The sequence below is a fragment of the Corvus brachyrhynchos genome, unplaced genomic scaffold (assembly GCF_000691975.1).
Source record: "Corvus brachyrhynchos isolate BGI_N302 unplaced genomic scaffold, ASM69197v1 scaffold37, whole genome shotgun sequence".
Classification (NCBI taxonomy): domain Eukaryota; kingdom Metazoa; phylum Chordata; class Aves; order Passeriformes; family Corvidae; genus Corvus; species Corvus brachyrhynchos.
The window spans coordinates 332380-356835 of NW_008239289.1; the positions used below are offsets into that span (position 1 = coordinate 332380).

Consider the following 24456-nt stretch of genomic DNA (forward strand, 5'->3'; position numbering starts at 1 on the left):
AAATTAGAAGCACTGAATGAAACAGCATGCAGAGAGGAAGAAAATAAATTCAGAAGTACAATTTCTTCTCTTTCAGAAACAGAGAGGAATCAGGGAAAAGACTGACCGATCACAACCAAAAACCACAAACTAAGAGATTACAGGAGACAATTCCAGCATGGTAAATGACCCTATCTTTGAGAACATCAGTACCTATGAACATTGACCTTTTGAAGTACCATTTTAAAAAGAAAAATCACTCACTGTTTGTATTATCGGATATTAGCAGGTCTGATTCAAGTGCCACTGTGAAAAAAATGTTCTTCACCCTAGCAGGTAAGAATTTTACCTATATTGACAAATTACAATTGTCTCTCCCTTTACACCACAACCAGAAATGATGATTTAGGTAGCCAATCCAAAAGTTTGGGTAGTTTGTTTTTCCAAAAGGTGAGGAACAAGCCCAAGCACAATACCTGAGAAAGGACAAGCTGCCCGTGGAACTTAACGACAAATTTCCGTAAAGATGCAAGGTATGAGACCTCTCCTATGGTCTTTGCCAGAGACCGTAAAAGAAAATAACCCTGCAAAAAATTAAGGCAGAAGCTATGAATTTTCTGATGTCTAGAAGACAGAATTCTTTATGATATTCATAAAGCAATTTCAATAAAAATCAGCTGACAACACTCACCTTCAAATAGTGAACCTGCATGAAGATTTTTTCTGCTTTAAGACCATACTTGACAACAGAAGCTCCAGACTCACTAAATTCTCCTGTGCTCTCCTTTTTGGGCCTAAAATGGAAACACACTAATTAAGTTTTGGATAAATAACTAAAGAAATAAGTCATATATTACAGGTTCTGACAGCTGAAAGCATTGTGAATGGCATAGTAACTCTAAACACCTGTGATGAGTCCAGTCTTTTTTTTTACCTTACGTATATAACTTAGACAGTTGAACTAGTGAATTTTCTACTAAATAAAATTCATCAGTAGGTTAGTGTAGTCTTTTTACAGCCAGCATGACATCAGGTTGCAGGTCATTCTCCAGTCCAAACATGTTATGAACAAAGAGAAACAAATAAAAATAACATTTTAAGGGGAAGCGGAAGTGGAGGGAAAGATAGTGAAGTCACAAGGTTCAGCTAGAGTCCTCTCTTTTTTTACCTGATCTTTGGCTTAACAGCCTACATGACTATCCTTGCAAGAATAACCTCTTTCATCTGCATGCAATAGACTGCTGAAGAAAGTGATCTGATTTTCATTTTTCCATTTGAGTTGGAAGAAAAGTAGTTCAAATTTTAAAAGATAAAGTACTTCACACATGGGTTTGAGGTTCACAGACAATAACATCTAGAAAAAACCCTACTATTTACAGCCTGATTTTAAAATGTAATATAGCATCTGGTATGCCACAAATCTACAAGAGTAAAGTGTGGAGGACTTCTAGGCTCTGAAGAGCACAGACTGAAACTAAGGAGAAGCTATGGAAACATTTTTTCTTCATTTGTAAGAAGCGCCTTCACAGGTGTAGTACTGAAGACCCTCTAGATTTTTTTCTTCCATTCAGAAAACATCCCAGCTAGCAGTAGTCTGAGAACAGACGCCTGTCTTAGGAGCTTAACCCTGTGACTAAAACAACCTCTCCAATTCTAAATGTGGATTTTGAAATGGCCAGTCTTCGAAACCAAACATCCTTCCCTTCATTTCTACAGAATATGAGACATACGGGCCACAGAAATGCAAGATTCTTCAAACCACATCACTCATGCAAGAGTGATTTCAGGAGCTAAACCTTGTGATCAAATTTTTTTCCATTTTTTTCCCTTGAGAAAAACGTTCTTCCTTTTTTAGATCTGTGTAACACTTTCTTATTAAAGTTTTGTCCAGAGTGCTAAACTGGGGGTTTTTTTAGATATTTTAATTAGGGCCTGTGCACATGAAATCCATTACACACAAAATTTTGATAAAATGTAGCTGTTTGAAATAAAATAGAGAGAAAAAAAACAGACTGAATTTTACACTGTGTTTCTAACACAGTCCTCTTCCACGTTATAGTTCAGAAATACCTTTCCAGTAAACTCTTCCCTCAACATTGAAAGAAAGATATCAATAGCTGTTTTCTTATTCTGTGGCAACTCCAAATCTTTCAGACTATGTAAATGTTGCAGACACACTGTAGGAAAGCAGAAATCCAGCTATTTCCCTTCTGGATCAGTCTCTTGGAAGGAAGGCCTGCTGACATTCCATACATGACTTTTCACTGTTCTCTGCATACATAAAAAGCAAAACCTGCTTCATTTCACTCTTAATAAATAGCTGTTGATTTTGAAAAATGGAGTTTGAGCACAGGCTACAGAATCCACACTAAATTGAAATCTCTCTCATAATCACAATTATTCTAAATTAGGCAACCACACTTCCTTCCTGCTCTGATTTTGTGCCTGTGTAGATCCTAGGACTGACTAGAAAGGAGTATTGCATCTGGATGATGGTACTGAAGAATTCCATACAGAAAACATATACACATGCCTCTGCAAAGGCTGCACATATATTCTTGAAAATGTCTGTAAAGGAGTGTAAGTAGAATGTAACCCTGTTCTCTGTTGTCAGTACTTCAACACACTATTTTAAAGCAGTGCTTACTGTATTAAGAAGACATTGAAAGTACAGAGACTGAAAGTTTGTTACACTGGCCTACAAAATCTGCATCTAACCTAGTAGATAAAGCCAAGCATAATGCTAAAGACAAACTGTTTCAAAATATTCAAAATACCATCTGGCACATTTTGGATACTGGCAAATTTCTGAAGGAAGTAGAAGATGCTGCTTTCTGTTTACTGGGCAGATGAGTGCATTGCACTAGTAAAAGTACAGTTCACCAGGATGTCCTTGGTAATTAAATGCTCTGATGTGGCAGGTCATGAAAACTTATGCAGAGCCTGTAAGAGACCATCTGAAAGCACATTTCCTACCAGACAGAATAAAACTCTTCAAACACCTGCAGAGCTGTCAGAAACATTGCTTGAGGACAGAATGGACCTGACACAAGCAGAACTTGGAGATTAATTTAGAGTTAGATATCAACATTGGCTTGCCTTAATGAACAACCACAAGCTGAAGTTCAGCCGTAAGGGTCAGGAGATGAAACATCAATGCCAGCTCTATTCTGCACTACAGAATGGACTTCTCTTGTTTTCTTTCCTTTCCTAACATGAGAGATGAGAGTGCTGGTGTTGATGATTAGCAACAAAATGAGTGCCAAGACATATTTCACAGGTGCTTTTATCCCTGCAGGTTTGCTTCAAATTCTGTGAGGAAATAGGCACAGTTCTGTTGGAAGTCTCATCCTGTATGAGCATGAAAGTGCCATGAACTCTTTCTTTAATATTAAGATTTGCTGGTGCTGCCTTTCAGAGCTGCTGCCTGTTGAAAAGACATTTATCCAGTTTCTTTCTTACCTGACCTCTTTTTTCAGGTAGCTTATGACATGCTACTTCCTATAACATAATACCAAATATCCATAATAAGGAGAAACATCAGGTTGATCATCAGTTTGCTGAGTGGCTTTCACCCACTCTAAATAGGTATTAATTTGCTGGATCAAAAATTAATAGGTTCAGCTGATAAGTTTGGAGTAGATTTTTCCAGATGACAGGAGACACAGATAATGATATGATAGCTGGAAACAAAAAAGTAATTGCAGAATAAGCTTATGCTCAGGAAGAGTGAGTTGCTTGGTCTTTTTCTTCCTGCCAATGATTGGCAAGAAGTAACAAACAGTTGTCATTAACTTTTAATATCCTGTATAAAAACACAAGTTTGAACCAGCCCAAACCTCAGTACAGACTCACAACCTAGAGCAAGGGCCAGGACTGAGATTTTCTCTTGTATATGCCAGTTTTGGAAAGCACAAGGACATACTTTCAGAAGGATGAAGAAAAGTAAAAAACCCCAGTAAATATGCAAAGAGAGAACTTATTCATGCCCATGCCACAAAAATAGTAGAAAATATTTATAACTGCCTGCAACCAGTAGGAAGCCCTTAAATGCAACCACAAGGAACCAGAGATATCAGAGAAAAAGAAATGGCCAGAATCATATGCTGGCATCATGTTCCTGGCCTGAAGTGTTTATTGGAGACATATTTTTCAAATGAGAAATGAATTTGTCACTCTTTTGTATTAGCATTAGGAATACTACTATCCAAAAGGTAAGCAAAATACTTATTATTATGTCTACTAAATGTGCAAGTGAATAGAAAGCTTAAGTTTCAATTTCAAAATAAATCAATCCTTCCTGAGTTTCAAACTCAGGATTTCAAACACTCAGGGATCGTGGCCCTTAGAAAAAAAATTATGAAAATTTACACCACATAACATTTGATTAAAGTTATATACTTCAAACAAAAGACAACAAATGTGATTCCACCATGTTGAAAATGGAAAACACTCAGATAAGTGTCTTATCACAAAAACCAATATTAAAAAAAAATATTTAAAACAAAAAAAACCCCTCAGCATGTAAATTGGTAGCTGTGTTGGCAGCAGCTGTGTAACAACTAGTGATAAAACTTGCTTTTGCATTTACAGCTATCATCAAATTACACACTTGAACATTTACACATGTGGAACTTCATTGACTCTGCTTACACACAGGGTACACAATTCATCAATAAACATAAAGTAAAACAGATCAATGAAAGACTGCAGTTACGCAGATGGTGATAGGCTTTTGGATTACATGAGGCCTTGGAGAGGAATTTCTGTTGGTGAAGGCTCTCTAGAGTGTCCAAATATAAAAGCCTTTTAGGTTCTCCTGGGCAAGCACAAAAAGAAGAGAAGACCTTAAATGAATGAAATGGCAACAGTCTTCCAAAAACATTTGAAAGCTGATAATATAGAAGATGGATATCAATTTATTCTTCACTTCCACTTGGTGAAAGAAAAAAATGAAACCCACATTATTTGAAATAAACAGTATTTCAACTGTGGATTAGGAAGCAATTTTTAACTGTTAACACTAACCTTAGCTGTCTTACTGAGACACTAATACAGCTTGTCTCTCTTACGAAAACTTTTTTATTGGAGCCTTCTAAGAACATGTTAGTAAGAACCCACTTAAGATGGTCTGTGTGTACTGCCTTTATTTCAGAGCAGGAGAATGGACTACATAACTGCTTGAAATCTGTCCCTGTACTTCCATGATTTGGTCAGAAATCATGGCTAATTTGAACTAGGATTAGTAAACTTGTTATTCTTTGTTGAAGATTATGAGGAGACAAGCAGTAGAGGCTCAGTGGATCTTGAGTTAGACAGACACTCAATATCAAAGACTATGGAAAATTCCTAACACAACAATCAAAACAGCCCAGATTATTAATAACTAGCTAAGGAAGACTGCCTTTAGCTATCTACAAAGGAGCCTTGAGTTTAGCATCTGATATCTAAAGACCAAGAAACTATTTTAAATATTAATAATTTCTAATGAGAAAGTGGATTTATATATTTCATTGTATTTTTTCTTTGATTTTAAAAGCTTCATTCAGCTTGGCAGTCAGATACCATCCTAGTGTATGTGCTTGTCTTCAGCCACAGAAAATGACTCTGTTACGGCTTCCAACAGTGAACTTTGTTCAGGAAATGGTCTTTTATTTTTCCTGTGAATAGAAGCTCTTGTAAAATGCTTACAGACATTTAATATCATACTAAATCCCATGGTTTCTGAAGGCTTTCTATAACAAAGGGAGAAGCAATTGCATTATAGTCAAGATGTATAACCTAGTCAGTTCAACTTGCATTTTCTTTCTTTCATTAGAAGTAAATAAGGAAATGCAGTGGATTTAATCAGATGATTTGGATGAATATCTTTTGAAGGGAGAAAATGTGGAACACATGAGAGAGTGAACATGCAAACGCAAAGATGATGCTATCATATTGTTACCTTAAAACTTGCAGCTCTTCTTCAGAGTTTTGCACTTCATCTCTGAGTCGGCGCCAGCGAAGCAAAGCTTTCAATTCCTGTTGCCCTTTTATTTCATCATGTGACAGCTGCTTGTAAACAAAAAACACAGACCACTGATTGCTGTTTCCCAACAGACAATAATAATTTTTGGAACATGAAACTTGGTTTGTTTCTCTTTAATGTGCAGAAGAGGCAGGAAACAGTACCAATATCCATGATAAAAAAATAACAGTTGTTGCTGTAAGAGTTAATAGCAGCACTAAGAAAATCAAAAGCCTCACTGTGCACAGCAAATCACTAATCAGTTAAATAGTTCTGACTGAGGAGAGAGATGGGCATGTTGTTTTCCCTTTAGCGAATGGCAACAAATGAACTGAATATACAGTACAGATACCTGGCATAGTGGTTTTGGTTGCATCTTTACTTTTCCCAACTTGAGAGTAAAGAGCTACACATTGTGTCCTGGCTTCATTCCTCTTTCCTACTACACCTGCCACACTCATGAAAGGTCCCAGTTGTATTTTCCCCCATTTATGTAACATTAACAGAGATTCCTGCTTATGAAGTAAATGCCAGGTTGCTAGCTGACAATTATTTTGAACATAATTATAATTCATGTTTCTCTATTATAAGAAGAGATGGGAGATTGGGGAAAGCAAAAGCAGCTGATATTAACCTGCATTATATTCAGCCACAACTGAAATTATTCTCAGGCACTATGGAATATACTCATAATCCTTAAATTCTGTGATTGCATAGCATCAAAACTACTCAACAACATTAAAAAGGTATGCCTTACACATTAACAAGGGAACTAATCACATTGTTCTGTTGCTTTCTCCTTTACATTCAGCTCCAAGAAGATATCTACTACAATCAAAATGCTTTCAAGTGATTCATAAAAGCAAAGAATTAATGTTAACAGCTCATAGCAGTGTAGTGATGCTCAGTGTGAGGGCACAAAAGAGTTTTAGAACCAAAAGGGGAAAACCAAGTGTTAGGACAGCCTTTCTCTCTTTTTCCAGAAATATAGTACATAACAAGGCATTCTGTTTTGCTTGGTGCTATAAATATGCCAGACACTTAGTAAAATGGAGGTTCAGAAGAGTGTATAACATCTAATACACTCTAGTTCTGCCACACTTTTCCTCAGGTGGAGACCTGCAGACTAAAGGGGTAGAACCTGAAGCAGGCACAGGAAGAAATGACTGACACACAAAATGCTTGAAGTAGCAGAGGTACTACAAAAATAAGAAGTGCATCAGAAAAACACTTTACTAGCTGACATGCAACTCATGAAATTTTCACCTTAAGGCAGGCAATGATTTCTAAGTCTCTGGCAGGAGAGTAACTTGCTGGGCAGTAGAAGAGAAAAACAATGTTAAGTGCCAGTGTGCCCTGTTTAAAATCATCTTCCATTTTGCTTTGAAGTACATTTCTTGGCCATCCATTGGACAAAACCAATTTTAATTAGGTACCTGGAATATTACTGTATGTAGTAAGACTGTTGATTTTTCCAGTTTCAGGTACACAACAGAAGTGGAAAGAATACAGAGGAATTGTTTGATGGTTGAATTTTAATAACTAATACATTTGTGGGAAGGTAATCATTGACAAACAGATGCTTCCATTCTCATTTGCACTGACCTCTACCTTTGTAAACATTTGTATTCATTGCGGATCACTTTTTTTTTAAAATCAAGTAAGCACACAAATTCCAATACCATTTTAAAATACTTTACTTCATAGCACAGGAGGTTTCATTTATATCTAACTCACATATCATTTTGATTTCCACGTTAATTTAATTTTGAAGCAACATGTCATCACCTTACCTGTTGTGCTCTAGCCCAAAATATATCTTCTAAAAACGTGGCAAACCCTTCACTTATCCACTCTTCAGTCCAATCACGAGCACCAATGGCCAGTCCAAACCAAGCATGAGCTATTTCATGACACAGACGTGTTCCACAGAGATGGCTTCCTCCTGGTAGTACACTTTGTGACAGAAAGATGATGTGTGGGCTGTGAAAGAGAAATGAGTGACAGAATCCATTACTGACCTGTTCCAACGTGTATTGCATGGCCATAATAATAAGAGAACCAAAGAATGGCATGGATTGGGAGAGACCTTAAAGATCCCCTGCTTTCAACTCTCCTGCCATGGACAGGGATACCTTTCATTGGTTCTGATCGACATTACAGACCCGAACATCTCAAAACCTATACAACTTTTGAAACTAAGTATATCTAGGAAATAGAAGTAGCAGAATTAAGCCCTCTGAATAATATGCAAAGGGTTAACAGGGCACCATGTCACAGATGGGAGTAGCAAGGAGACAAACCAAGACCACCATCCACAGAGTGCTCCTGCATTAATCCATGGTATCCATGATCTGCATTTCAACTCTTTTCTTACTCCAGTCAGTTAGAAAGGAAATGAAGCACAAGGATAATACCTTTGAGACCCAAGGTCTCTAAGTCTAGCCTTCCAAGCATGGGAGGGGAGTGTATGGCCTTAAGACATTTCCAAAAGTCAAATATTATTAGTCAGCATTCCAAAAAGCTTCCCCACCCGTCCTACCCTTCCGTTGGAAATGTTAAAACACCCACAGTTTTCTTGCAACCAGTTGAATGTCTGGAACTAGGACCATAAAATATGATACACACTTAGATAGAAAAACAAACTCAGCAACTATTTCCTTATACAAAAATAGTTACCCAGCCAAGAAAGTTAATACATTTCAATCAGATGGCATTGTAAGAAACAATGTAAGAAATTAAAGTACTAAATCGAGGAATCAAGTAACACAAAAAAAGCAAGTAAAAACAGCAGCTCTCCATATCTTTGCCAAAAGCAATTCTGATTTAGAGAATGAAGGGAGAGAGAGAGAGGGGGAAAAAGTGTGAGCACAGAAGCTGCGGAACATGATGAATCTTTTATTATAAAGCCCCCAATGAGAAAAATAACCACAACTTTGGTCACTTGTAAGTAAATGACCCCTAATTGTGGCACGTGTACAGTGCTACAAAGACAAACTGCAGAAATAGACCAAGTAAATAACATTCCAGACATACTGGTGGCAACATTTCGGCCACTTGGTGAAGCAAAACAAAAGTAACTTCATGCCTCATAAATAGGCTCACATAACAGTTTGCATTTTAAGTCTATTGTAGGTAAATATACAATAAAGCAAAGATTGTATTTCCTGCTTTCTCCAATCACTTAAAAACCAGAAATGCCACATTTGGACAATATTCTCTTTTACAGACAGATTACAAATCACTTCAGTGAGAAAAATGTATATGAGTTAAATTTCGGCCAAAGAATATGAGTACAGCTTCCTACAAGGCTAAAAATAAGACTGAGTGCTTCAGTAGAATTTAATTTTAGAGTCTGAGTAGAGCCAGCAACTTCCTTTCCTGAGAACACCTTAAATGATTCCTTTTATTTTGCTTGCCCTTAACAAATAGAACTATCTCAAATTCAAACTGCTGAAAAGCTCCCATTTTTCTTAAGAGTAATTTTATCAAAGACTGAATGTGTCTCTGGAAGATGTCCAACACCTATTACTTTGGAAGAAGTTTGAGTCTATGTATTCGCTTAAAACACAGATTCTCTATTTTCAATACGTATTTGAATTCCAGAAACTCTGTTCCACCTATACTGATACAAACCACATCTACCTTTCCAATATCATCTAGGATGTGCAATGTTCATAGAATCATAGAACAGCTTGTGTCAGAAAGGATCTTAAACATCACATAATTCCAACCCCACTGCCAGGAACACTTTCCACTAGACCAGGTTGCTCAGAGCCCCATCCAGACTAGTCTTGAACATCTCCAGGGATGGGGAGTCCACAGCTTCTCTGGGAAACCTGTTCCAGAGCCTCACCATCCTCACAGAAAAAATTTCTTCTTAACATCTAATCTAAATCTTGTGTCTTTGAGTTTGAAGCCATTCCCCCTTGTCCTGTCACTACATGCTCTTGTAAAAAGTCACTCTCCATCTTTCTTGGAGGCTCCCTTCAGGTACTGGAAGGCTGCAATTAGGTCACCCCAAAGCCTTCTCTTTTCCAGGTTGAACAAACCCAATTCTCTCAGACTTTCCTCATAGGAGAGGTACTCCACCCCTCTGATCATCTTGGTGACCCTTCTCTGGACTCACTCGAACAGGTTGCCATCCTCTCTGTATTGAGAAAATGTTATGAATGTTATCAATTGCTCATTGTTACTTAGCAGCATTGTTCCTAAAACACTCAATAATTCAAGAAAGTGTCTAAGTGAAAAATAAGATAATTGGACTGGTAATTAAATTGCAAGACCCAAAGTCTTTTTTTTTTTTTTTTTTTAAACAAGATATTTGGCCCTCCTACCAACTATTTGATTTATTAGGAACAAATTATAAGGTTTGATATCCATTTCTTTGATTCTAATCGAAAAGGAAAGAAATCCATTCGTACATTAGAAATGGACAAAGATGATTCACCTCAGAAATTACATCAAGACCTGACAAGGCCTGTGCAGCTTATAAATGCCTCCAGCAAGTAGGGTCCAAGTTTCGGAAACAGGCCAGAACAGGCAAGCTGGATGTGGTAAGAAAGATGGGAAACCTCTCCCAGTTAACAAAAAAACCAACAACCCTACCAGTCCTTCCCAGGAAGCTGGACAAGTTCCCAATGGCTCTAAGAGAAAAAGAAGTTAATGACTTGTTTTCGACAAGTATACACTTGGTTACCCTTCTGAAGCAAAAGATCATTATTCTGACCAGAATCCCATGCTCTTAACTTAGATATTAACATCACTTGACTGGAAGAAGGAACAAGTTCCCCCACCCAGTTAAATTGCAGTTAAGGGAAATCTCAACACTGTAACTATGGCATGAATGCATATAAAGGAAAAACTGAGCCCCAAAGGGAAAGAAATTGTTGTTGTGAAAGGCCAAAGAGTCCTGATGTTCCAATCATTCAAATCCACCCATGAAGACGTCCCTAATAGATAGTCTCTTTAACAAATAAAAGGTTTCTAATGAGTCCTAAAGCTCTGAACAGTAATCTGACCATTAGAGAAGCCAAATCTCTAACAGCAATTTTTCAAAACTTTCTCTAGACCCATGACTTAGATGCAAGTGCTGCTTTGCACACAGTCTGCAACAGTGTGCTATCCTTGGCTGCTCACACATAATCAGATGAGACACACAGCACAAACCCTAGCCAAATGTATGTGCAAGAACTTAAATACACATTTAAGATGGGAACATGAAGTTCATTTCTAACAAACTTGTTCCATTCATTTTGAAGAAGAAATCTTTCCCTCTTAACAAAGATTTGCACATATACTTTCTTACATATTTGTCGAAATAACAGAGCCAAGACTATTGTCACCTGGGAAGTAATGCTTCTGAGTCAAAACTGGTACCAAAAATCACTATTACAGATACCGCTTTTATATATATATTTCAAAAATCATATTTTGAATTTTCTATTTAGAAAAAAAGTAATCAGATAATAAATGGATGAGACAGTTATTGTAGGTAGAAGGGAGCAGAGGAAGTGTCTCAAATATTTTCATAGGAATACATTAAAATTAAGATACACATTTCAAGATTGGAGTTTGGGAATGCTAGAGAATTAAATGACAGTTCTTCACAAATAGTTCATGTAAACTCTGATCAGTTGCCTTCAACCTACATTCTTCCAGTGATATAAAGAGTGGTATCAGCATGATGTCGGCAGTTATCTACAACAGACTTTGAATGTTAGCTTAACTTATCTTTGAGGGTACTTGTGCCATTGGAATACAGACACAAACATGCAACATCCACTTTCTTACTTCTATAATCTCCATTGGTCTAGTGTATGTTACAGCGCAGTACTGAGAGAACTACAATCTTTTTCACCTCCTAGGTTTACATATACCAGAAACTCAAATATATATTCAGATGCAGTTGCAGAGACAAGGATCTGGTAGGTAGAATACTCTGAGCACTATTCCAGAAATAATGGAAGCTTTTTAAAGATTTTCCTTCCTACCATCATAGTGAGAAACCAAAAAGTGACAGAAGTTACAGCTGAAAATCATTCTAGAGCAGATGACTAACTTTTTACTCCATAAGTCATGTAGGAACACGGTAGGGTAGGCAACATGTAAAGAAAACTAACGCCTGTGTTTTGGAAAGAGAATAGTAACAGTCAACTCGGCCAACTCAGTACTGCAATTCAAGATCCAAACTGCAAATTTCAGTCAAGTGCCTAAATAGTGATCTGACCACCCGAGCAGCAGCTGCTCTGTGAACTGGTAATCTCTTCAGTATTGCATATTTTGCAGCTCCAAACCAGACTAGTGCGGATATGTGTAAACAAGGGTGAAACCCTCTCAGGAGAAACTCTACTGCTGTTCAACAGCAAAACCAGTACTTGCCATAAAACTGAAGAATTTATACAGTGAAAAGAAAAAGATAACATGAGCCTAAGCTCAAAACTACCACACGAACAGCAGGGTTTGTAACAAATCTTGATCCTCAATATCTTCAATCCCATATTAACACCAAATGAAAAACCTTGAAGAAAACCTGCATAAAAAGACAGTATGTAATCACATACAACTGTGATACCTTTCAATGTCTTTAGACTTATGGGTCACCATTTATTTGATTTGTCTGCACATTATTCAGAGAGAAGATTTTATAAAGTCTCTTCAGAGACCCAAACAGCTTTGGAACTTTATGATGAATAAAAATAAATTAAGCCACATTGAAAATGTTGACAAGAGTTGACAAACATAATTTTTATATGCTAGGAGACCTTACTTTGCTACCACAAAAAGGACCAATCATACTGACCTGAAACAAAAAGTTACAGGCTTGGTGTGCTTCAAAAAATAAAGAATTTGATGCACTCCCACATAATGTGGGATCATCCTAAAGGAAGACTATCAAACCAACTCATTCCACATAATTAAATTCTCTTAACTTTATGCTCAGTGTCAGGGGACAGGAAGTATGAAACACAGAGCTGTATCTCCTAAAACAAGGTATTTACTGAGTTGCATTTTGGAGGTTTTCATTTTTGCACCAGGCTTGCCAAAAAAGTGCCTTATTAAGTTTAGTTTCTTTTCTAGAACAGGATCTGTTTCCAAGTTCAAGCTTTCTTCTAGGGATCAGCTTCTCTCTCCACAATCCAAGTAAAATACACAATGTTAAAAACATGGACTAGAACTATCACTTGCAACAGAACGGTCACAAGAATTCCCCTAGACGTGACTATCAAGATCGGTAGCACATCACAAAATAGAATCATAGAATCATTTCACTTGGGAATGACCTCTAAGATCATCAAATCAAACCATTAACCCAGCATTGCCAAGTCCACCACTAAACCATGTCCCTAAGTGCCACATCTACCATCTTTTAAATACCTCCAAGGATGGTGATTCCACCACTTCCCTGGGTAGCCTGTTTCAATGTGTGACAACTCTTTCTGTGAAGAAATTTTTTTCTAATATAAACTTCCCCTGGTGCAAATTGAGGCCATTTCCTCTTGTCCTGTCATTTGTTACCTGGGAGAAGAGACCAACCCCCACCCAGCTGCACCCTCCTGTCAGGCAGTTGTAGAGAGCAGTAAGGTCTCCCCTGAGCCTCCTTTTCTCCAGGCTACACAGCTCCACCTCCCTGAGCCACTCCTCACAGGACGTGTGCTCCAGACCCTTCACCAGCTCGGTTGCCCTTCTCTGGACACGCTCCAGCCCCTCAATGTCCTTCTTACAGTGATGGGCCCAGAACTGAACACACCAGTGCTGAGTACAGGGCGACAGTCACTCCCTGGTCCTGCTGGCCACCCTATTGCTGATACAGGCCAGGGTGCCATTGCCCTTCTTGGCCATCTGGGCACACCCTGGCTCATGTTCAGCCACTGTCAGCCAGCAACCCCATGTCCTTTTCCAGCGAGCACTTCCCGCCACTCTGCCTCAAGGCTGTAGCAAAGGATGTGGTTGTTGTGACCCAAGAGCAGAACTCAGCGCTTGGCCTTGTTAAACCTCCTACCACTGACCTCAGCCCATTGATCCAGTCTGTCCAAATCTCTCTGCAGAGCCTTCCTGCCCTCCACCAGATCAACTTGCCCACCCAACTTGTTGTTTGCAAATGAACAATCTGGTAATAATACAAGTAATTTCTTCAAACAATTATACTCATCATCTCTCTAACACACACACAGCACACACTCTTTGACAGTGCTAAGTCAAAAACATTTACCTGTGTTTATACAAAAAATCACAAAACAACTTACCTGTGGCTGATATCCTGCTGCACTTGTATCATGGTAATATATCCTATCTGCTTAAAATATGACTTGGGCAGTTAATCAAGAAGGAAACAAAGAATGGTGTATTTTACATACGAACTTCAGTCTGATGTCTGAGACTCAAGCACTGCCAGTAAGCTAACCCAATTTTGTAAGAAGATCGTTAGAAACTGGAAGTGACAAGAACAACCAGGAGTCAAGTCAAGAAAAAACTACAGAGCTGAAGAGTTATTCATCAGTTGACCTCTGATGCCCCCAGGATGCTGAACAACAGCTTTAGCTCAATTCTTGTCATCTTCCACATTCTGTATCACAATGAGGAAATTGCGGGGCATGAACATATTTTGGAACTCTTCAGATTTTGTTTACTAATGTCATATGTAAGCCCAACAATATCTATTCATTTAGAAACTCTCATAATTGCAAGATTTGCGACAGGAAGCAAGTTGCCTGCTATTGTACAGAGAAGCAAACAGAAAATTATGGGGTGCGGGGAGAAAAAGAATTACAGTTTCAAAACCTCAAGCTCCCATCAAGATTTTTTTACAGGTTTGAAACCTTCTGCCCAAAAAACCCACAAAGTAACACACTCTTTTATAAAAATCAATCACACAATACTTCCTAGTAACAAATGGCTACAATACTGGCAAAAATCTTACAGCCAGCTTTCCAAGAGAAACACCTTGAGGGACTACAGTTTTTTATTTTGTATATCACACAATGACTTTTCCGTAATTAATTGATTTAGTTAACTGATTTATGGCTAAGTGACTTCAATAAATACAAGCACCTGTTTCACTACTAAGTAAAAAAGCAACAAAGCCAACTCCGTATTTTATGGAGCTCAGTTTTTAACCTTCACACTTCACTTCCAAATGCTACTCAAAAAAATATTGACACTGAAAACACTGAAAATAATCTGTGACACCAGTTTCCAGATCCCTTACTAAATATTCATAGTATAAAACTGCATTGTTTCATGGCAGACATTTCCAAACAAGTCTTACAAGCTGCACAACTGTTTTTGGTTGTGTTTTTCTTAAAAACCAGATATATTGGAAGTCAATCTACAGTACTCCAATTACAGAACAAGAAATAAAGATGAAGAAAACAAATGTATTTCTAATACAAATTGCTCTGCAAAGTATCTTAGGATACGGATTTTTTAAATTTTTTTTTTTGTTTGATGTAAGGCAGCTGATAGATCACGACAATGATAAAATATCGTTACTGATATAGGTAGCTCACAAAAGGTCAGAGGCTGAAGGACAAATTTTGTTCGTGTCTAAGGAGACTGAGGAAATATCATATTTCCACTAATTTCAGTAAGAATTTTATACACAGATATAAATGCAGTATTTGGTTTACATTCCGAACTTGCCATGTTCCAGATTGTATATGAAACTTTTACCACATTTCTGAGTCCTTCCAAATATTAGAAATTGGCCAAATGAAGAAAATACTAAAAAAACCTAACAATTATACTATTAACCACGTGAAAATGCTCAATTACAAATAATAGTGTGGAAAGTCTCTATTTGAACCATGTGTTTATATTAATTTTTTTTCATTTAACACTGATTTATATAAGGACCACAAAATTAATCTTATGTACTTGCTGAAATAAAAAAAAAATGAACAGAAAATTACAATGGATAGACATTGACCATTGTAATTAAATATTTTAATTGATCATATTTTTGCAAGAAGTGAGTAATGGAAAGAGATACAGGTACTCACACCTCTCATTTTATAAATATAAAATAGTTCTGAGTATTTTTTTTGTTTTCTCCTCATATTCCAAAGGGAAACTAAAAAAGTAGATTCTCTTATTTTATTTTAGAAATAAATATAGCATTAGTTTCATTGACTTTTCAAACTACTTTTTGTATTATTGCTAAAAATGATCAATATGATGAACAGTCACTAACAACACTCAGCTGCAGTCAGTCTAAGTGATGACATTTTGTCACTGATAAATGATATTACTCGATTGTGAAGATGGATATCATTAGTCGTAGCTTTCCATCCTTGTTATTACTGGAAAATTTGGATTTCTTTTTACTGTATCATGAAGTTTCTGGCAGATATTAACACAGCACAGAGACAACCAGCAAATAACCAGCTATGATAAACAGTCAGACAGAAAGCAATATATATATATATGCTTTACCATATTCAATGAAAATCACTCAAGTTAAGGGCTTATGAATTAGTGCTCTCAAAAGGTGACACAGACAAGACAAAATAAAGAATGAGTCATTTTTTCTTCACTTAATTTATAAAAGAAAGATTTTATCCACAACAAAAAAGCCAAATCAATGAAAAAGGGAAAACGGATTGCTTGTTCTTCAAGTTTTTCAGAATTCTTTTCTCAATTCAAGGCATTGTGGTATCACTGTTCTAAAAGCAACAAGGAAATTAAACCTGCTGGAAGGCAGAAGTGGTTCTTACTAAATCTCTATGAGCTACAGTAAAAGTAGCATCACAAACAAAACCAAACCTAAGAAATGCTCTTGTTTTTTAAGGATTCTTGTGACAAATACTTGATTTGCAGAATGAGAAAACTCCAGATACGTATCTGAATCATTCAGGAAATCCCAAATATTACTGAAGGAGAAAGAGCTATAAATCCTTGATGTTTCTAAGAAAAAATAAATAAAGATGTAAAGCTCAGATCTTTAAAAAAAAAAATCAGAACTTCTCAGATCATACAAGAGGCACAGATACAATTCTTTAAAATTTTCAGTTGGTATCTATTACACTCTTGTTCCTTGTGCCAATTATAAATGTGGGAGCAAACAAAAAGATTAAGATAGTTATCCAATTCATCTCATTGTTATTCATATGCAGTACCATCTACAAGAATTGGTACATATTAATCCATTTTCTGAAGTCTTTCATTTTACTTAAAAAATTGGTCCAGAATGGTGGAAGTCCAACACTATCAAGTCTTTTCTGATTTTCAGCTTTACTGCTAAAATGCATTATTTCTTATATGCCTTTATCCTCTGTTTAACAAAGACACATTCATCTTAGAAACGTAGAAATTTAGCTAATTAGTTAATTAGCTAACCTGTTTTTCTTATTTTCATCATCTATAAACAGTATATGAACTGATAAAAATTAAATGTTTTCATTTTACTGAATGAGTATCCAATCCTTCTGGCTACTTTGATTAAGGAGATACATGCTGTCAGCAAAAAACAAGAGACAAAAACATAGAAGAATATGTAATGGCTTCATTTTCTTAGTTTACTCTGCACAGCAGCTATACAAGCTGTCTTTTTTGTATGCGTCAGTCAATAAGATATCTGTTGTGCTTTTGCACAAAGAACAAAGATGCCTTTATCAATTCTCAGAAGTCTGTAGGACAAACCATTCATGCTGCCAAACCTCTTAAAACCCTTTCATCAAATAATGAAATCCATCAGTGACAAATGTCAACATACTAATTTGTTAAATACCAAACAAAAGGAACATTCAGAAGAGGTGCTTCATTTCATGTTATATCAGCCCTTCAATTTGTAACAATTTTATGGCAGCCCACAGATCATGCAATATTAAAACAGAACAGCACTATGATTATTAAAACTAGAACAATCTACCATCCTTACAATAAATGCTAAGTTCAACAAAACTGTAAACAGAATCTTTTGGGAACATAGAACTCTCTGCCATGCATTCATTTTCCTCCTCTTTGGAAGACGATTTCCAAGTAAAATCTTACAAACAAACACAGATTCTTTTTCACATACAGTCCCATTTATTGTGCTGATGGAGAAATAAGATTAAATTACATCATATCCAGTGATAGAAGAGCTTCAGTGTGCCTGAGAATTACTTTATCCATTATACAGGACATCCAGCTATTAATGTAGAATCATAAGCAAAGGGATAGTTTAGCTTGAAGCAGCTAGTGTGCATGTGAATTACTTCATTCATCATACAAAGACATCCAGTTATCATTACTGAAGCACACAGTAAGGGATAGTCTAATTGAAAAAGCTAGCATAACTGAGAACTGCATTTATTAATTATAATATTAAGTATCACATATTAATGAACTTCTATTCTTTTGCATCTTCTATCAATTTATTTTTTTGTACATCTCCAGATTTGTTTCAGGCCATCCTAAGGACTAAATACTTTTGCTGTTGTTCAGGATACTGCCACAGACTATATTTACCTGTTCTTTCCAAAGACACCAAAAAGAAGGCAACACCTTTATATTTTAGAAACATCTATTGCATCCAACATTTCCTGTGTGGATTTCCAACAGTGGCCTGATAACTTCTGCTTTGCGAATTTATCCAGTCAACTTTGAATATAGAATGTCAGTTTTGAAGCTAAGTTTATAATACCAAATTATTTGGCAAAATGCCAATACAGATTATGTTAGTAAGTATCTTTCCAAATCCAGAAGAATACAATGAGGTGGTTTCCTGCCTTGCAGGATTAAAAAAACTATACTACCATGTGTCAAAAGATACTAATTTTGAGGTGTTTTTTTAATTGTTTTGGATTTTTTTTTTAAATCAGCATCAATTTTAAACTTTAAAATAAGCAGAAAAATTTTGATTGCTTCCCATGTACTCTCCTGACAACAGCTCTCCTAGTACACTGAAATCTCTTTCATACTTGCATGTGGATATTGACCACTCACAGGATGTCAACATATTCCAAAATTCCTACCAAGACCAAAGGTAATTATGTTTACAGTTAAATTCAGTTAATACCAGTTGCATAACCAGCTGTTCCTGTTGGATACTTCCCTGAAGACTTAAGTAAGTCTACATCTTGCCAAATGGTTAAAATTAGTTTCTACTTATTCTGTCTTTTCAGCACTGACCAATTTTTTTAAACCTCAAGTGGTATTTGGCATTCACATCAGTTTAGATTTATGAACTTGATGACCAAAAAGTTGTGTAAACTGTGTAATTTTTCAGGGAGTACCAATGGGAGATTCCGAATAGCTAGCAGCTTTACAGCCAAATCCAGTCACTCTTCTGTAAATCTAGTCAATCTCCAGATAATGTAATTGCTTTACATTTTTAGTTATAGCAGAATTTGAAGTGGGACAGCACTCTTTGAGACTTGCTTCAAATATGAGTGTCTGTGACAAACTCTGCACACTCGCATGACTGCAACTTAAACTGTAATATAGCTTGTTGGTTTTAGATTAGAAAACACCTAAAAATATAAATTCCATACTGAGGTTATAACCTGGATTCAAACCTCTAGGTCTACCATGCTGTCCTCACCACCTGCTAGTCACAGGTAGAAATAAGAACCTGTTACTCTCTCCATGGCCTGACTCTCCCAGGGACAGTATCTCTCAGTGCGTTTCTCCTGGGCTCAATTTCAAGTTTTGGGGATAAAAGTTCTTCAGTGACCTTGCTTCTGACGATAGTCATCATTCTATAGCTATAACTCCAGCAGGTTTAAACTTAATTAACTGAGAAACCACTGCAAATACTAGGTTAAACAGACATATACAGACAGGATGGAGCTGTTTCTTCTAACAAAGAGAAGAAATACCTCTGTTACTGCATTTTCTAGGAACTTAAGAGAACTTGCACGCACACATGTGCACTGTTGTATTAGCTCGGAACAACTGGCCAAGGAAAAAATTAAGCTTCAAGAGAAAAATAACCTATCTAATCTGGCACTACTAGACAACCGAGTAACACCAGGTCAAAATCAGAGGCCTGTTTCTCAGACATTTTAAGAAAAAAATTAAACAGCTGTTAAGCAGAGACTGTTGGTATATACCAGCTGTACAAGGCACTGAGGCTTTTAAGAAAAAAGAAGTTGTTTAGTGCATAAACAGAATTTGCTGAATTCTACTTTCTCAGCCAATAGATCTTTTTTCAGAAAATTATGTGAAGCTAAGACTTCACAGAGACTGTAGACCAATTGCACAACTTCATTTTATCCCTATTCTTTCCCTGCAATAAAGGCAGATATTTTTTTAAAATCAGGCATCTTCATGACACTGACTTATTATAGTATTTCAATTGTTCTGGAGTAGTGAGTGAATAAAACCAGTTTTCTTTGAACTGTTTTAGTATATATTTAGTCTATCAAATTGGCACAAAGAAAACATGATAACTCAAACTTAAGTAATGAGATTCAGAAAGAGGAGTTTAGCTGTAAATCTGCCTGTTCCAAGACATAGATTGCACATACTGCTCTTACATACATACTCTGTATTATCAATATGTAATGTTTAACATTACGAATACATCACACAAGGTAAGAAAAGCAGCATTGGCCCTGAACATTATTTTACCTTTTTATGCTACTGAAGCCAGTGGGGAAGAGAAAAATTTTCCCCAAGCAGTTCAAAGTCATGTTCTATAGCCACTTAGAAATAACTTTGCATTCTTTCCAAACTAACTATTTTGTCTCTGATACGCTGCATTTTTGTCTGCAGTGCTGCACTGTAAGTAAAATACAGTGGTGCTTCAGCTAGCCCTGAAAAGTGCAAAAAATTTTTCGTGCAAAGACAGAAGCCTATTAATATTGCAAGATACATAGGTAAGTTATAGAAGATAGTAGCAAAGCCATTTCTATCACTGACAACAAAGCTCTTTCTGCATTTCAGCATGCTAAGGTCTAATTTAGGTCTCTAAAAAAATTGTTCAGTGACAAAACCATATGCACCTCTCCTTTGGTGACCTACAAAGTTATTGTCAAGAAGATTAACAAGGCTATTCAAAATTATCTCATTGCTTTAACTCAGTATCTATCATTACCAAGCTGGTGATTGTAACAAAAAAAAATTATTCCTAAGAGCAAGCTCCTTGAGATTTATTTGACAAAACAGCTCTGTATACAATAAATTAAATTCACTGTACTGGCTCCTTGTAATTCAAAACACTACCTTAACTTTTACCTTCAAACAATTTAAGCAGAGGAGAACAATTTTCCAAGTAATCCTAGTGATACTTGAAAATCTAAAATTATTCTATAATTAAAGGGAAACAAAACTTTAATAAATATCAATGCAGCATCATATCACAAATGTCACATTATCAAATGAACATGACTTCATTGTTCAAAATGTTTCAACATTTAAAACTAGACTTAAAAGTCAAAATTATTAGAAACTTGTAATAGCAAAGCACATAGTAACCTGCTTTGTTAAGCAGAGGTAGAATTTACACAACACTGTGGAAAGAGCAGACAGTCATCACAAAACAGATGCCTGAAACACAGCAAAAAATCAGACTGGCCTTTAAATTGAAAGAAACTAAACCATCTACTTCCTTCATGCTACCACAGACAAAGGAAATCAAAAAACCATCTGAGAGAACAGAGATGGTATTTTATTCACAAACCACAATTTCCAAGCAGATTTTTCATATACTCAAACCCATTCATCCCGATTCACTTACCCCAAATCCTCCACAGACCCAATTCCCTTGCAGAAAAAGGAAACACACAGCACCCTTTTCCTTTTTTTTTTTCCTTGGAAGCACACTCAGCAGCACACTTGTCCTCCTGATCTTCCTAAGGAGAAACTGTTCTTACATGCATTCTTCCACCCATTTCAACAGTTAAACTCTCAGTCTGTATCACAAGATTCTCACTAGTCCAGAAGTGAATCTCCAACAGCCACAAACTGGTGGGAAGCATGAGTGTGTGCAGAGAAAATACATATGACAACATTCTGACTGTAATGTTTCACACATCAGCTCTTGCAAAAATGAAAAATCTTATTTCAAGTTTCCAGTCAAATATAACGACCCACAAGCAATAGGTGCTAACTTTCATGGAACAAACTATTGTATTTTAACAACACTCTGAAAAATTCTGTAGTTCCACCATTCACCTTTTCTCATAAAAAAACCCCAAACGACACAACTTTTCCTCAGTCAGTACAATCAGAAGAAATCTATGTCAGAAGTTCAATCATTGAAATTATTGAAAATGCCAGGAAAATCTGGTTTTAACTGCATTAAATGTTTAGGATTTAATGGTAGTATAGACCCACTTTGGAAAGCACAGAGGCTTTTAATTAGCATTTTTTTCTAAAAATTAAACAATATTGCAATTATTTGGCTGGAACAGATGGAAGGAGACTTCACATGAAATTGTTTACAAAGTGCAACTGATGGAGTTTAATGTATTTTAGGAGTTCTAACTAAAGTGTTCCTTTACTCATATAGGTATGGAAATCTGCCTGTACCTTTCAAATAATATTCTCGCCTATAAGAGGGATGCAGAATAATTTGAACATCACCAACACATCAGAGAAATCTGCTCTGCATACAACATAAAAAACTTAAAAATTCGGTAGTGGCAGAGAAAGTGCAAAAGCTAGCAAAGAATTTTTTTTCAGATGTTTAGTATAAGTGAATTATACTAACCATCTTTCATTTTATTGAATTTATCAGTGCATTTGCTGCAACAGTCTCAGTACAAGGATAAACTAAAACATTAATATCACTACAGCCCAGATTCCCCACAATGTGTCCTATAATGTCCCCTCTCCTTTCAACACATTTTTCATTGTGATTTAATGAATGTCCTTATGTATTCCACTGAACATTTCCAAAACAAGCATGCGGATATTCGCGTCATGGCAAAATACCATATTAAAAGAGTTCTATTCAGCCTTCTCTGCTTGTATTTGCATGTCAAGGAGGAAATTAGAACAGCTTCCTACACCTCAGGAAAGATAAATAATCTACTGCGAAAGAGAGCTAACTCACACCAGTTAAATTTAGAATAAGCAGGTTATAATAATTAGCATAAAGTAAAGTTTGTTGGAACACGTGCTTAGACATTTAAGCATTAGTAATAAAAACAATAGTTACCAACCCCACATTTTTAAATCAAGCAACCTTCGCAAAAAGGAGAAAGGGAAGAAAACATCAAGAAATCCACGCCATTGCTTGAGGGGTTTGCCAGATTTATTGCTGCCGTAGAGATTAAAATCACTCACCATTAAGAATTCTATGTATTCATTACATTCAGATGTCAAAAGTCTGAAAACCATGTGATCAAGAGAGTGGTTTCTAGGCAGGTAATAAATAAAGAATAAGATTAAAATAGAAAGGTTGAAAAACACCCAAAGAATTACCTACAAAAGAGCAGACCATTGCTATAATTTCCACTGCGATCACAGGCATAGGATTATGCTCAAAGTAGTCACAATAATAGTAAAAAAAGCCTTTCCTGTGGTTTACAATAAAAAAGCTAAAGATATCAAGATGAAACAAGGTCATTTAAACCACCAAATTAACAGAAATGAACGACCTTGCAGACATTTTGTGAGAATTATGGTGTCAGCATGGGTGTCTTTTTATTCTCAAAGTTCTTTCAAGTCTAGTAAGTAAATACTGAACAACTTCTGTGAGCCTTGGAGTGAGGGAAATCCTGTGGTGTTTTGGTGCACTACCAACACTTTTCTGCCCTTTTTTTTTCAAGGCAGTAAAAACGGCTATATATGACAACAGCAAAGCAACAGTTGCCAGCATGTAACAACTGTGGAGAAGGGCAGCACAGGACCTTCCAGCCACATTTCACATTTATACTCTGTCTGGTTACAAGGCTTACCATCTGCCAACAGGGTTAAAGCCCTTATCTTTTTAAATCCCAGCTCCACGACAGAAGGGCTAAAACATCTATGTATCTGAATTTATTAATAAATTATGTTGTCCCATCCCCTCTCCCAGAAAAGACAGGTCTTGAAGGATCCTTCAGATCCCCTGTATTTCCTCCTTCAGCTATGTTACAAGCACCAGATGTGTAAGGGAGAAGTAACACACATAACCCCAAAAAAACTCTTTGCCCTCAATAAGATCCTCAATTCCCAGCTGTTTCCTTCAAGCTCTTATTAATATTGTCTTTGCAGTTTAATTCTGCTACACTAAAAAGGAGGAACTAATCCAAGACACTGGAAAACTCTGGAGGTGTCGGTGTGTTTACAACTGCCAGCACAAAGCTCTTAGGAGAGCTTTCCTATGCTCTGATCTTAGATTTTCTCATGAAGCCTTAACCCACACTTCACAAAGAGGACAAAGACTCCGATCAACTCTTATTCGCCAGTCAAAATTCCCTCAGGAAGATCAGGTAGTAATCTACTCCAAAACTAAACATACTATTAAGTATATCCACACAGGAGCAGACACAGATTTGGGTAAGAAAGTGGCAGCATAATATTTCTGATGGGTAAAATGCTCCCCCACATACATT

General features: G+C 36.5%; 1 protein-coding gene across 18 annotated transcripts in view; it reads right to left on the bottom strand.

Annotated features, from left to right (window-relative positions):
- CUNH9orf3 (chromosome unknown C9orf3 homolog) overlaps window positions 1-24456 on the bottom strand; it is a 219043-nt gene that overhangs the window by 148965 nt on the left and 45622 nt on the right. For all 18 annotated transcript variants that reach the window (XR_001864014.1, XR_001864015.1, XR_001864012.1 and 15 more), the window contains 4 exons: window positions 7780-7969; window positions 5924-6030; window positions 671-773; window positions 456-563 (listed from right to left, as the gene is read on the bottom strand). Coding sequence is in view for 11 of the 18 variants with exons in the window: in XM_017740426.1 (XP_017595915.1) it covers window positions 456-563; window positions 671-773; window positions 5924-6030; window positions 7780-7969 (508 nt within the window). In the remaining 7 variants the exon portion in view is untranslated. The remainder of the gene's footprint in view (window positions 1-455; window positions 564-670; window positions 774-5923; window positions 6031-7779; window positions 7970-24456) is intronic.